This window comes from Papio anubis, chromosome 1 (assembly GCF_008728515.1).
Source record: "Papio anubis isolate 15944 chromosome 1, Panubis1.0, whole genome shotgun sequence".
Classification (NCBI taxonomy): Eukaryota; Metazoa; Chordata; class Mammalia; order Primates; family Cercopithecidae; genus Papio; species Papio anubis.
Window position 1 is genome coordinate 24,736,280 of NC_044976.1, and position 13,886 is coordinate 24,750,165.

A 13,886-nucleotide genomic window follows, 5' to 3' on the forward strand; every position below is an offset into this window, starting at 1 on the left:
ACTCAAGACATAATGCATGATAAAGTTGTATTATGCTTTGCAAGAAATACTGGTTGTGGCCGGGCCAGGTGGCTCAAGCCTGTAATTCCAACACTTTGAGAGGCCTAGGCAGGCAGATCACCAGGTCAAGAGACCCAAACCATCCTGGCCAAAATGGTGAAACCCTGTCTCTACTAAAAGTACAAAAATTAGCCAGCCGTGGTGGTGCGTGCCTGTAGTCCCAGCTACTCGGGAGGATGAGGCAGGAGAATCGATTGAACTCGGAAGGCGGAGGTTGCAGTGAGCCGAGATCGCGCCATTGCACTCCAGACTCGGTGACAGAGCCAGACTCCGTCTCAAAATAAATACATAAATAAATAAAAATAATACTGGTTGTATAAGAATCTGTAAAAAATTTTTTCCTCCTTTTTCAATTTTGAGAAGATTTAACTACTTTTTTTTTTTTTTTTTTTGGGACGGACTGTGGCAGCCAGGATGGTCTCGATCTCCTGACCTCGTGATCCGCCCGTCTCGGCCTCCCAAAGTGCTGGGATTACAGGCTTGAGCCACCACGCCCGGCTCATTTTTTGTATTTTTAATAGAGACGGGGGTTTCACGATGTTGGCCAGGCTGGTCTCGAACTCCTAACCTCAGGTGATCCGTTCGCCTCCGCCTCCCAAAGTGCTGGGATTACAGGCGTGGGTCACCGCGTCTGGCCTAGAAGTCATTCTTATGGCAGAGATCCTTCTGGCCTTACCGCTTCTCCTGAGTTCGTTGGGACAGGTCTTGGTAATCCACAAATCCTAAAATATGCGTGCCTTAAATCGGCACAAAATAGATTAATATTCTGCGCGTCTGTAAAATTGGCTGCGGCTAGAAACTTCTTCCCACACGATTAAATCCACTAAATAAAACACGAAACGTAACGAGATAATTTTTAAGAGTATGTACCAGTGCTCTAATGAAGCCCGGTTCTGCGGCATTCCCAGGTTAGGACGCTGCCTTACCCCATTTCTCAGCAGTCCTAAGCTGCCTTCAAGGGCCGTGAAGCGCCTCGATTCTTCCCCCTGGCTCATTTCACTGGCGCGTTTTCCAGAGGCCACCCAATCTGTGAGTCTACCGACCCTTGCGCTCCCCACACTGGGCTCAACCCCGTCTTCCCCAGCTGGTCCCCAAGCACGTGGCCTGGAGCCCAGCCTCCCGCCCCGCTGGGTCACGTGAGCCTGGCTCTCACCCTCGCCGGCGTCCACACCCCACGGGACTGAGAACTGCCCTCCCTCTAGCCCACAGGCGCAGGCGCAGGGCAGGGCCCCCCAACTTGGGTGACGGAGGGGGCGTGTCGCAGCGCCCAAAGATGACGTGTTCTTCTAGCGCCACGTCGTGAGGAAGTGCCGGCCCACTGAAGCGGTGGGGACGCGCCCAGCGGAGCGAATCAGGTGCCACTGAACTGAAGGGGTGAACTAGAGGAGAAGAGGGTGACTGGGCGGGGAGCAGCTGCGGGAGAAGCAAAGGGACTACTGAGGGGATAATCAGGAGACCACTGAGGCGTGAAGTACCGGCGGTGCGATAACTGAAGGGGTTAGTAACTGGGAGCGCAGAGTGGGAAACAGCTTGAGGGAAGATGGAGAAGGAAGAAACAGGGAATGATCAAGATGTGGGCACCATGATGTGGCAGGAAGCTGACTTAGATGTTCAGAAGAAGTCAGTGCAGATACTGAGGAAATGGGAATGGGAACAAGTCTGCAAAGGCACGAGAACCGAGGAAAGGCTTTTGCCCCCCAGAGGTCTCATTGCCTTATAAAACTGTGGGTGGTAAAAGATTATAGGCTTAGACCAGTGTCTTTGGATTGTAATGCTGGCTGCTCTCCACAGTCCATCTGATTCCCCAGAAGTCAGTTATAGCTCTTTGCAAACCTTGGTGGCTTCTTATTTTCTTTCTTGTTTATCCAAGATTACCTGGCTGGTGTTTGGTTGTTCTGGGGTGATCTTCTGACTGGAAAAGAACTATGTCATGGATCAAGGAAGGAGAGCTGTCACTTTGGGAGCGGTTCTGTGCCAACATCATAAAGGTGAGCAATGGCCCAGAGCACCAGTTGGCCTTCTGGTCAGTTGGATAATCTTGTATCAAAATCTGTTAATAAAGTTGAGCAATTCATGATTTAAATTCGTGGAATTTAGCAAGGAAACCAAAGAGTCTTAGAATGGTAACTTCCAGGTCTACATTTCTGGTAGACTTTTGTCCTAACTCTGACATTTTCAGGAAGCCGAGGCCTCTCAATATCAGTGGGCCGCCTAGACTGCTAAGTATTCCTTATAGAGAATTGAAATTTGTTTCCTTGGAATGTTGATCCACTGTTCCTTGTACTGTCCTCTGGATTTAAATAGGTTAATCTTTGATATATTCTTTGATCTGGCAGTAGAGCTTGGGGGCTGGGCCTGGTCCCTCAGGCCTGTAATCCCAGCAATTTGGGAGGCCGAGGTGGGCAGACTGTTTGAGCTCAGGAGTTGAGACCAGCCTGGGCAACATGGCAAAACCCTGATTCTACAAAAAAATGCAAAAATTAGCCGGGCTTGGTGGTGTTCATCTGTAGTCCCAGCTACTTGGCAGGCTGAAGTGGGAGAATTTCTGGAGCCCAGGTCAAAGCTGCAGTGAGTCATGATTGTGCCACCGCACTCCAGCCTGGGTGACAGAACGAGACTGTCTCAAAAAAAAAAAAAAAAAAGGTTCAGAATGAGACTCTGTCTCAAAAAAAAACAAAAGGAGTTTGGGCTCTAGAGGCAGACAAACGTGGCTGAAATTCCTGTTCTTTTTTTTGAGACGGAGTCTTGCTCTGTCACCCAGGCTGGAGTGCAATGGCACAGTCTTGGCTCACTGCAGCCTTCGTCTCCCAAGTTCAAGCAATTCTCTTGCCTTAGTCTCCCAAGTAGCTGGGGTTACAGGCATGTGCTACCACACATGGCTAATTTTTATATTTTTAATAGAGATGGGATTTTACCATACTGGCCAGGCTGGTCTCAAACTCTTGACCTCAGGTGATCCACCTATCTCAGCCTCTCAAAGTGCTGGGATTATAGGCCTGAGCCACTGCACCTGGTCTGAAAGTCCTGTTCTATCATTTAGTAATCATGTGACTTTAACAACTATAGAATTGTTATGAGAATTAAATGAGACATTAATATAAAGCAGTTAGCATAATGTCTAGCAGTTCTTAATTATTATTAGGGTTGTCTTTCAGCCATTTGAAGACTATTATCTCCCATCTTCCCCAAATCTTCCCTCAGCTTTTTCTCTAGGAATCACAGCAATATTGTATCTGCCTAAGACAGGTTTGAGATTGGGGCCAGTCAGCTTGGTTTTGTTTTTCAGCCACAGGCTGTCAAGCAGCAGGCAGTAATGAATTCATGAGTCAGTAACCTTTATACAAGCCCCACACATGCTCACAAACAAATGCCAAGGGATCTCAAGCAGTCCAGGGAATGAGAAGTATCTCCTTGGGGAACCACTGCAGTGGTATGTTTGGAAGAACAAGCTGCATAACTTGAATGGATTTGGGGGGATGGAAAGGCTGTATGTGGGAGACAGAAGTAGAAAAAGAAGAAGTGTTGATGAGGAAGCAGTCAGGGAAGAGCCCTCCCAGGTGAGGAAAAATAGGCTAAGGAGTCCATTTGTGTTATGGGAGACAACTCAAAGCTGCTCCAAGCCAGATAAGGGTTTTGTTTTTTGTGGTTTCTTTTTTGAGATGGAGTCTTATTCTGTTGCCCAGACTGGAGTGCACTGGTGCAATCTTGGCTCACTGCAACCTCCGCCTCCTGGGTTCAAGCGATTCTCCCACCTCAGCCTCCCAAAGTAGCTGGGATTATAGGCACCCGCCACCACGCCTGGTTATTTTATTTTATTTTTTTTGTATTTTTAGTAGAGTTGGGGTTTCACCATGTTGGCCAGGCTGGTCTCGAACTCCTGGCCTCAAGTGATCTGCCCACCTCAGCATCCTAAAGTGCTGGGATTACAGGCTTGAGCCACCGTGTCTGGCTCCAAGTAAGTTTTGTTTGACTCAAAAAAAGTCTTTTTGGTTTGCTTTGAAAAACAATTTTTTTTTTTTTTTTTGAGACAGAGTCTCACTCTGTCACCCAGGCTGGAATGCGGTGGCATGTGATCTCGCTCATCAAAACTTCTGCCTCCTGGGTTCAAGCACCCTCCTTGCCTCAGCCTCCCAAGCAGCTAGCATTACAGGCACCCCACCACACTCATTAATTTTTTCTTTATTTTTAGTAGAGACTGAGTTTCACTATGTTGGCCAGGCTGGTCTTAAAACTCCTGAACTTATGATCCACCCGCCTCGGCCGCCCAAAGTTCTGGGATCATAGGCATGAGCCACTGCGCCCGGCCAAAAGCACAATTTTTATAAAAATTCTGATGTTTGGTTTTCTTGCAAGATCAACAGATCCAACAATATTGCGCCCCAGTTCCTGTGTGTCAGCAGTTGGCTAGAGGTCAGGAATTAGTGCCCTTTTTTTTTTTTTTGAGACAGAGTCTCACTCTGTCACCCAGGCTGGAGTGCAGTGGCGCCATCTTGGCTCATTGCAACCTCTACCTCCCGGGTTCAAGCCATTCTCCGGCTTCAGCCTCCTGAGTAGCGGGATTACAGGCTCCCACCATACCTGGCTAATTTTTTGTATTTTTTGGTTTTTTTTTCCAAGATGGAGTCTTGCTCTGTTGCCCAGGCTGGAGTGCAGTGGCATGATCTTGGCTCACTGCAACCTCCGCCTCCCAGGTTCAAGCAGTTCTCCTGCCTCAGCCTCCCAAGTAGCTAGGATTACAGGCATCTGCCACCATGCCTGGCTAATTTTTGTATTTTTAGTAGAGACGGGGTTTCACCATATTGGCCAGCCTGGTCTTGAACTCCGGACCTCGCGGATTCGCCCTCCTTGCCTCCAAAGTGCTGAGATTACAGGCGTGAGCCACTGCACCCAGCCCTAATTTTCGCATTTTTAGTAGAGATGGGGTTTCAACATGTTGGCCAAACTGGTCTTTAACTCCTGACCTCAAGTCATCCACCCATTTTGGCCTCCCAAAGTGCTGGAATTACAGGCGTGAGCCACTGCACCTGGCCATATGAGTTCCTTTTTTCTGTAGAAGGTAACATCTTCGTTTGACTATACTCCATCGTACCCTTTTTCAGCCAGGCTGTGGCCTGCCTGTAATCCCAGCATCTCTTTGGGGAGGCCTCTAGACGGGCTGATCACTTGAGGTCAGGAGATCGAGACCATCCTGGCTAACACGGTGAAACCCCCGCCTCTACTGCAAAAACTAGCCGGGCGAGGTGGCGGGCGCTCTGTAGTCCCAGAAGCATTGGGAGGTTGAGGCAGGAGAATGGCGTGAACCCGGAGGCGGAGCTTTGCAGTGAGTTGAGATCCGCCACTGCACTCCAGCCTGGGTGACAGAGCAAGACTCCATCTCAAAAAAAAAAAAAAAAAAAAAAAAAATTTTTCCTGGCCAGGCACAATGGCTCAAACCTGTAATCCCAGCACTTTGGGAGGCCAAGTCGAGTGGATCTCTTGATCCCAGGAGTTCGAGCAGCCTGGCCATTATGGTGAGACCCCCATCTCTACAAAAAATAAAAAAATTAGCTGGATGTGGTAGTGTATTCCTGTAGTCCCAGCTACTTGGGAAATTGAAGTGGGAGAACCTTTCTCCTCCCAAAAAGTGGAGGTTGCAAATGAGCTGAGATAACACCACCACACTCCATCCAGCTTGGGTAACAGAGTAAGACCCTGTTTCTTTTTTTTTTTTTTTTGAGACGGAGTCTCACTCTGTTGCCCAGGCTGGAGTGCAGTGGTGCCATCTCAGCTCGTTGCAAGCTCCACCTCCCAGGTTCACGCCATTCTCCTGCCTCAGCCTCCCGAGTAGCTGGAACTACAGGCGCCCGCCACCATGCCCGGCTAACTTTTTGTATGTTTAGTAGAGACAGGGTTTCACCATGTTAGCCAGGATGGTCTCGATCTCCTGACCTCGTGATCCGCCCACCTCGGCCTCCCAAAGTGCTGGTGGGATTACAGGTGTGAGCTACCGCGCCTGGCCTGAGTAAGACCTTTTTCAAGGAAAAAAAAAAATTTTTTTCCCTTTGCTCTCTAGTTGCTCTAAACCAAGCCTGTACTTAAGAGCATATGGTTGAAAGATTAACTCTGGAGGCAGAGGGACATCAGTTTGAATCCCCATTTGTCTCTTCTTAACTGTGTGACTTATGCAAGTCACTAGAAGTCTCTGAGCTTGTTTTTCCATCTGTTTTTTTTTGTTTTGTTTTGTTTTGTTTTTTTATTTTTTGAGGCGGAGTCTCGCTCTGTCGCCCAGGCTGGAGTGCAGTGGCCAGATCTCAGCTCACTGCAAGCTCCGCCTCCCGGGCTCACGCCATTCTCCTGCCTCCCAGTGCTGGGCTACGAACACTTTTATTGAGGCAGGGGTTTCTGCCGTGTCAACCAGTTGGTGTGATCCTCCTGACCTGCGTCTAGTCTTGGCCTCCCAAAGTGCTGGGATTACAGGCTTGACACAGCGCCCGACCTGTTTTCATGCAAAAGTAAAGATGTGCATCACTGTTACTTGCCAGACTTATGGGCAGATGAAGTATAAGAAGCTTAGCAGGCCAGGCAGTGGCTCAAGCATAATCCCAGCACTTTGGGAGGCAGAGATGGTGGATCGAGGTCAAGACCGAGAGACCGTCCCTGGCCTTAGTGAAACCGTCCTCTGCTCATCTAAAACTAGCAGTGCGCCATCCTTCCGGAAAACAGACAAAGGCTGATCGCGTCAGGCTCAGAGAACAGAGGGGCGCAGTGGCTGAATCCTTCCTCCCCACTCCTGGGCAGAATCAAAAGCTTCGGTGAGGCAGCGGGTGCTCAAGCCTGTAATCCTTTTGGGAGGCAGAGGCAGGCGGATCAGTCAGGAGATCCCATGGATATGCAGGTGTCCCGTCCACTAAAAATACAAAAAGCTAGCCGAGGCAGTGGCTTGACCTGTGAATCCCAGCTACTGGAAGCTGAGGCAGAGGCCGTGGCCAGGGTGAACTTGCAGTAGTGAGATCAGTGCTGCCTCCAGCCTGAAGTGACAGAAGCGAGACTCGTCTCAAAAAAAAAAAAGAAAGCAGCATAGTATTTGCCATGCGATGAGTGCTCAGTAAATATATGTAATAAAAATAAGTAGGCGAGCGCGGTGAGCAAGCCTGTAATCCCAGCACTTGCGGGTCAAGGTGAAGTGGGATCCGCGAGGTCAGGGAGATCGAGACCATCCTGGCTAACACGGTGAGCAATCTCTACTAAAAATACAAAAAAAAATTAGCCGGGCGTGGTGGCAGGCGCCTGTAGTCCCAGCTACTCGGAGGCTGAGGCAGGAGAATGGCGTGAACCCGGGAGGCGGAGCTTGCAGTGAGCCGAAATCGCAGCAGTGCACTCCAGCCTGGGCAACAGAGCGAGACTCCATCTCAAAAAAATAATAAGTAGGCCAGCTATGGTGGCTCATACCTTTTTTAATCCCAGCAGTTTGGGAGGCTGATGAAGGAGGATTGCTTGAGCCCAGGAGTTCAAGACCTGGGCAACATGCGAAAATACCCCACCCATCTCTTTTTTTTGAGACGGTCTCACTGTGTCGCCCAGGCTGGAGTGCAGTGGCATGATCTCGACTCACTGCAACCTCCACCTCCTGGGTTCAAGCGATTCTCCTGCCTCAGCCTCCAGAGTAGAGTAGCTGGGACTACAGGCACATGCCACCATGCCTGGCTAATTTTTGTATTTTTAGTAGAGACCAAGTTTCACCATGTTGGCCAGGCTGGTCTCGAACGCCTGACCTCAAGTGATCCACCCACCTCAGCCTCCCAAAGTGCTGGGATTATAGGCGTAAGCCACCATGCCTGGCCGACTCCATCTCTTAAAAAAAAAAGAAAAAAAAAAAGGCTAGGTAGGTGTGATGGCATGTACTGGTAGCCCTGGCTAGTCAGTGAGAGGCAGAGGTGGGAGCATCACTTGAGCCCAGGAGGCCAAGGCTGCAGTCAGCTGTGATCACACCATTGCATTCCAGTCTGGGTGACTGAGTGAGATCCTGCCTCAAAATTAAGTAACTAAGTAAGTAAACTTTAATGTCTTTTTACTGAGTTAAAAGCACAAAGTACCCAATTCCCTTCATTGGGGTTTTCATCACATAACCCAAACTTATCACCTTGGGGTGTAGTGTCTTCCTTTATCCCTGAAGAATATGAAACCTGTTCATGATTTGTCTTCCTATTCCACAGGCAGGCCCAATGCCGAAACACATTGCATTCATAATGGACGGGAACCGTCGCTATGCCAAGAAGTGCCAGGTGGAGCGGCAGGAAGGCCACTCACAGGGCTTCAACAAGCTAGCTGAGGTGGGTTTGTATGGCAGAGCCCAAAGTGAACAGTCTGTGGAGAGGTGGATTATAGCTAGAAAACCAGGCTCTGAGTTTGCTGTGGTTGAAGAGTGTTTTGTGTATCTGTCTCTGTGTTTTACTGTTTGCTTGCTGGCTATAGGTCTCATCTTGACATTGGCCAGATGTGGTTGCTTATGCCTGTAATCCCACACTTTGGGAGGCCGAGGCAGGAGGATTGCTTGAGCCCAGGGGTTCAGGACCAGCCTGGGCAACATAGTCAAACCCTGTCTCTACAAAAAAATTTAAAAATTAGCCAGACTTGGTGGTGCACACCTGTGCCTCCAGCTACTCAGGAGGCTGAGGTGGGAGGACTATCTGAGCCCAGGAAGCTTGAGGCGGCAGTGAACAGAGATTGTGCCACTGTACTCTGGCCTGGGTGACAGAGTGACACCATCTCAAGAAAAAAAAAAATGGCCGGGCGCGGTGGCTCAAGCCTGTAATCCCAGCACTTTGGGAGGCCGAGACGGGCGGATCACGAGGTCAGGAGATCGAGACCATCCTGGCTAACACGGTGAAACCCCGTCTCTACTAAAAAAATACAAAAAACTAGCCGGGCGAGGTGGCGGCGCCTGTAGTCCCAGCTACCCGGGAGGCTGAGGCAGGAGAATGGCGTAAACCCGGGAGGCGGAGCTTGCAGTGAGCTGAGATCCGGCCACTGCATTCCAGCCTGGGCGACAGAGCGAGACTCCGTCTAAAAAAAAAAAAAAAAGAAAAAAAAAAAATGACATTAACAAAGAAGTAATCATCCAGTGAATGACCATAAAATATTGGAAATAGGAACAAAATTGCCTCTTCTTATTTTAATAAATCAACAGTTTATATTCTATGCCTCATCCAATCCTTATTGTATGCTCTACATGACTTAACATTAATAAAATTGCATCTGTAGCTTCGGTAACCTTATTTTTTAACATTTTGGTTTTGTTTGTTTGTTTGAGACAGCGTCTCGCTCTGTTGCCCAGGCTGGAGTGCAGTGGCATGATCTCTGCTCACTGCAACCTCCACCTCCCGGGTTCAAGTGATTTTCTTCCTCAGCCTCCTGAGTAGTTGAGATTGAACACCTGTCACCACATCCAACTAATTCTTTTTTTTTTTTTTTTTTTTTTTTTTGAGACGGAGTCTCGCTCTGTCGCCCAGGCTGGAGTGCAGTGGCCGGATCTCAGCTCACTGCAAGCTCCACCTCCTGGGTTTACGCCATTCTCCTGCCTCAGCCTCCCGAGTAGCTGGGACTACAGGCGCCTGCCACCTCGCCCCCAACTAATTCTTTTGTATTTTGAGAGAGATGAGGTTTCACCATGTTGGCCAGGCTGTTCTTGAACTCCTGACCTCAAGTGATCCACCCCCATCAGCCTCCCAAAGTGCTGGGGTTACAGTAATGAGCCACTGTGCCCGGCCAACATTTGGGGAAGCATTTTTTAAGGTGTATATATAAGCTTTCTAACTGTATGTTTCAATGACTATAGAACATTTTATCAAGAGGATCTGATACAATTTAACTGCTCCACTATTACTTGACATTACAATAAACATTATAAATAGTACTGTTTCACCCTGGGCAACATGGTGAGATCCTGTCTCTACAAAAAAAAAAAAAAAAAAATTAGCCAAGCATGGTGGTGCATGCCTGTGGTCCCAGATACTTATGGGACTGAGGTGGAAGGATCACTTGAACCCTGGAGGTTGAGGCTGCAGTGAGCTATGTTCATGTCACCACACTCCAGCCTGGTGACAGAGCAAGACCTTGTCTGAAAAAAAAAGTACTCTTTTTGGATAAATTCTTAGAAGTGACATTTCTGGATGAACATTGGGTGACTATTCATTCTGCTTTGGCAAGGCTGACAGGTTTCTCAGGACGCAGATCTTTCAGTGCTAAAACTGGTGAAAGTCCCCAGCAAACCAGGACATCACTCTACACAGAGGTCATGAACATTTTGTGGTATAATGCATGTTATAAATTGGAAAACATTAAGTTTAACAAAAGAATAGAATATGACAATCTTGGTGAAACTTTTAAGAAGAATGGAGGGCCGGGAGCAGTGGCTCACGCCTGTAATCCCAGCACTTTGGGAGGCCGAGGCACGTGGATCATGAGGTCAGAAGATCAAGACTATCCTGGCTAACACGGTGAAACCCCGTCTCTACTAAAAATACAAAAAACTAGCCGGGCGTGGTGGCAGGCGCCTGTAATCCCAGCTACTCAGGAGGCTGAGGCAGGAGAATGGCGTGAACCCGAGAGGCAGAGCTTGCAGTGAGCTGAGATTACATCACTGCACTCCAGCCTGGGCAACAGAGTGAGACTCCGTCTCAAAAAAAAAAAAAAGAATGGAAATATGGTCTGTAGTTCACAGGTCCCAGTATCCTGGCACAGGGGCACAGCATGATGCCAGGGCTGTGATGTTTTTTTCTTGAATGAGTGGCAGTGGGGTTCTCACTAACACCTTGTAGAAGTCTTTACTTTATGGAGTTTGTTGACTCTGGCTTCTGTTTTGTAACTGAGAGGCAGTTTTGCCTAATGCTTAGGAGCTTAAGCTCTGGAGTCCCTCAGAACTCATTGGCACCCCTGCTCTGTCACTGTCTGGCTTTGCGACCTGCAGTGAGTTATGTAGCTTCCTTTTGCCTCAGTTTCTTCATCTATAAAACAGGGTTAGCAATCTCTCTCAGTAGATTATTTGAAGATAAATAAGATGGCACAATGGAAAACATGTAGCACAGGCCCTGACATAAAGGAAGTGCTCAAAAATCAAACTTGTTATTAGCAATTATATTGACTGATGTCAGTGGTGGGTTCCAACCCAGATGTGCCATCCACAGTGGCTGCCTTGCAAGGTCTTTAGAGCCTGAGGCTGTTCAAGTGTCAGGTTCTCACTGGTAATTTTCCTAAGATAACAATAGATTTGTTTGCTTATATGTTTGTTAAGGGGTTAGAGAGGTAGCTCTTTAGCTTTGTTTCTTCTGTTCTCCATCTCTCAACATTTCTCCAGCTCTCCATCTCTCAACATTGTTCTTCACCTCTCAGCATTGTTCTCCACCTTTAGTGGTACAGGATTAGAGCAGCCCCAAAGGACTAAGTTTTTTTCTTTTTTTTTTTTTTTTTTTGAGACGGAGTCTTGCTCTGTCACCCAGGCTAGGGTGCAGTGGCGTGATCTCAGCTCACTACAACCTCCGCCTCCCGGGTTCAAGCGATTCTCCTGCCTCAGCCTGCCGAGTAGCTGGGATTACAGGTGCGTGCCACCACTCCCAGCTAATTTTTGTGTTTTTAATAGAGACGGAGTTTCACCATGTTAGCCAGGCTGGTCACAAACTCCTGACCTCGTGATCTGCCCCCCCGTGGCCTAAGTGCTGGGATTACAGGTGTGAGCCACCGCGCCCAGCCAGGACTAAGTTTAAGTGTGAGTTTCATTTTTTCTTTTTTTTGAGACAGAGTTGCTCTCTCTGTTGCCCAGGTTGGAGTACAGTGGCGCGATCTTGGCTCACTGCAACCTCTGCCTCCCAGGTTCGAGGGATTCTCCTGCCTCAGCCTCCTGACTAGCTGGGATTACAGGCCCGCGTCACCACGCCCAGCTAATTTTTGCATTTTTAGTAGAGATGGGGTTTCACCATGTTGGTCAGGCTGGTCTCGAACTCCTGACCTCGTGATCCTCCCACCTCGGCCTCCCAAAGTGCTGGGATTATAGGCATGAGCCACCATGCCTCGCCTGTTTTTTTTGAGTCAAAGTCTCGCTCTGTAGCCCAGGCTGGAGTACAGTGGTAAGATCTCCACTCACCACAGCCTGTGCCTCCCGGGTTCAAGCAATTCTCCTGCCTCAACCTCCCAAGTAGCTGGGATTACAGGCATGCGCCATTGCACCCAGCTAAGTTTTTGTATTTTTAGTAGAGATGGGGTTTTACCATGTTGGCCAGGCTGGTCTTGAACTCCCAACCTCAGGTAATCCGCTCACCTCGGCCTCCCAAAGTGCTAGGGTTACAGGTGTGACCCACTGCACCCAGCCAGTTTCATTTCTTTTGGATTATAATTTCATATGGTGAAATGCACAGATTTTAGGTTTTGACAATGCATTCATTTAACCCATACCCCTGTCGAGATATAAGACATTTCCTGCTGGGCGCAGTGGCTCATGCCTGTAATCCTACCACTTTGGGAGGCCGAGGCAGGCAGATCACCTGAGGTCAGGAGTTCAAGACCAGCCTGGCCAGCATGGCGAAATCTGTCTCTACTAAAAATACAAAAAGTTAGCCGGGTGTGGTGGCACATGCCTGTAGGCCACCTACTCGGGAGGCTGAGGCAGGAGAATCACTTGAACGTAGGAGGTGGAGGTTGTAGTGAGCCAAGATTGTAGCACTGCACTCCAGCCTGGGTAACAGAGCGAGATTCCAGCAAAAAAAAAAAAAAAAAAAAAAAGATGTAGGACATTTCTATCTCTCCAAAAAGTTCCCTGGTGCCCTTTCTCAATCAACTTCTGTTCCACCTCCTCCTTTTCTTCTCTAGGCAACTACTGTTCTGATTTCTGTAACTATAAATTTGTTTTTCCTGTTCTAGAACTCCATATAATGGAATCAGACAGTTGAGTTGAGGATTTTTGACATATTCTTCAACTCTGAGCCTGTTTTATCATCTGTAAAGTAGGCATGAAAACAGCAGTGTCATTTTAAAGTGGCATTTTAAAGTGTTCAAAGAATCGAATGAAATTATGTGAAAACCCTTTGCAGGCTATTAAATGTTACACAGCTGTCCAGTTATTGCTTTTTTTCTTTTGACTCATCAGCCTCCCAACCTACCAGAATAATGAAGTTACGCTGTGAGTAATAACACCTTGTGTTTTTATATTGTTCGTTAACCACCTTGTAAGGGATGGATTGTGATTCCTATTACAGGTAAGGAGACTTAAACCTAGAGAGATTAAGTGATTTGATTCTAGTCACGTAAGTGCATGATGGAGTCAGGGACTAGAACCTAGGTCTTTACACTCTCAGTGCAGAGTTCTTTCTTGTAATGCACAATGCCATCAGCATTCACTAAGATCACATTTTTCAGTTTCTTCAATGGTGGTTTTCTCCTTGTTTGATTCATTAATTCTGACATAAACACTGATGTTATCCTAGCTTCACCCAGCTTTGGGAGGAGAAAAGTCTGCCTCCCATCTCCAGCTCTGAGTCAGGACCAAAAAGTACCTCTTATTTCCCTTCCCACTCTTCCTTGTATCCTAGCTCCTTGCCTTCTCCCCTCTCAGACTCTGCGGTGGTGTTTGAACCTGGGCATCCTAGAGGTGACGGTCTACGCATTCAGCATTGAGAACTTCAAACGCTCCAAGAGTGAGGTAGACGGGCTTATGGATCTGGCCCGGCAGAAGTTCAGCCGCTTGATGGAAGAACAGTAAGATGCTATCAGAGGGGAGAGTATGTTCTTCCACCACCCCCAGCCTTATCCTAACCCTTGAAATTCTGTTATCTGAGGCTTACTTAAGGGACTCCCAACTC

The 13,886-nt window shown here is 48.0% G+C and overlaps 1 protein-coding gene across 9 annotated transcripts in view; it reads left to right on the forward strand.

The window, feature by feature from the left end:
- The first annotated feature begins 1,263 nt into the window (after positions 1-1,263).
- The window catches only part of DHDDS (dehydrodolichyl diphosphate synthase subunit), a 37,379-nt gene continuing 24,756 nt past the window's right edge, over positions 1,264-13,886 (forward strand). For 4 of the 9 annotated variants that reach the window (XM_031665891.1, XM_031665893.1, XM_031665896.1 and 1 more), the window contains exons 1-4: positions 1,264-1,415; positions 1,931-2,048; positions 8,253-8,369; positions 13,640-13,782. In XM_031665891.1, coding sequence (XP_031521751.1) covers positions 1,986-2,048; positions 8,253-8,369; positions 13,640-13,782 — 323 coding nt within the window. In that variant the 5' untranslated portion in view covers positions 1,264-1,415; positions 1,931-1,985. Of the gene's footprint in view, positions 1,558-1,930; positions 2,049-8,252; positions 8,370-13,616; positions 13,783-13,886 lie in introns of all 9 variants that reach the window. The other 5 variants (XM_031665890.1, XM_031665892.1, XM_031665895.1 and 2 more) reach the window with 2 other exon arrangements.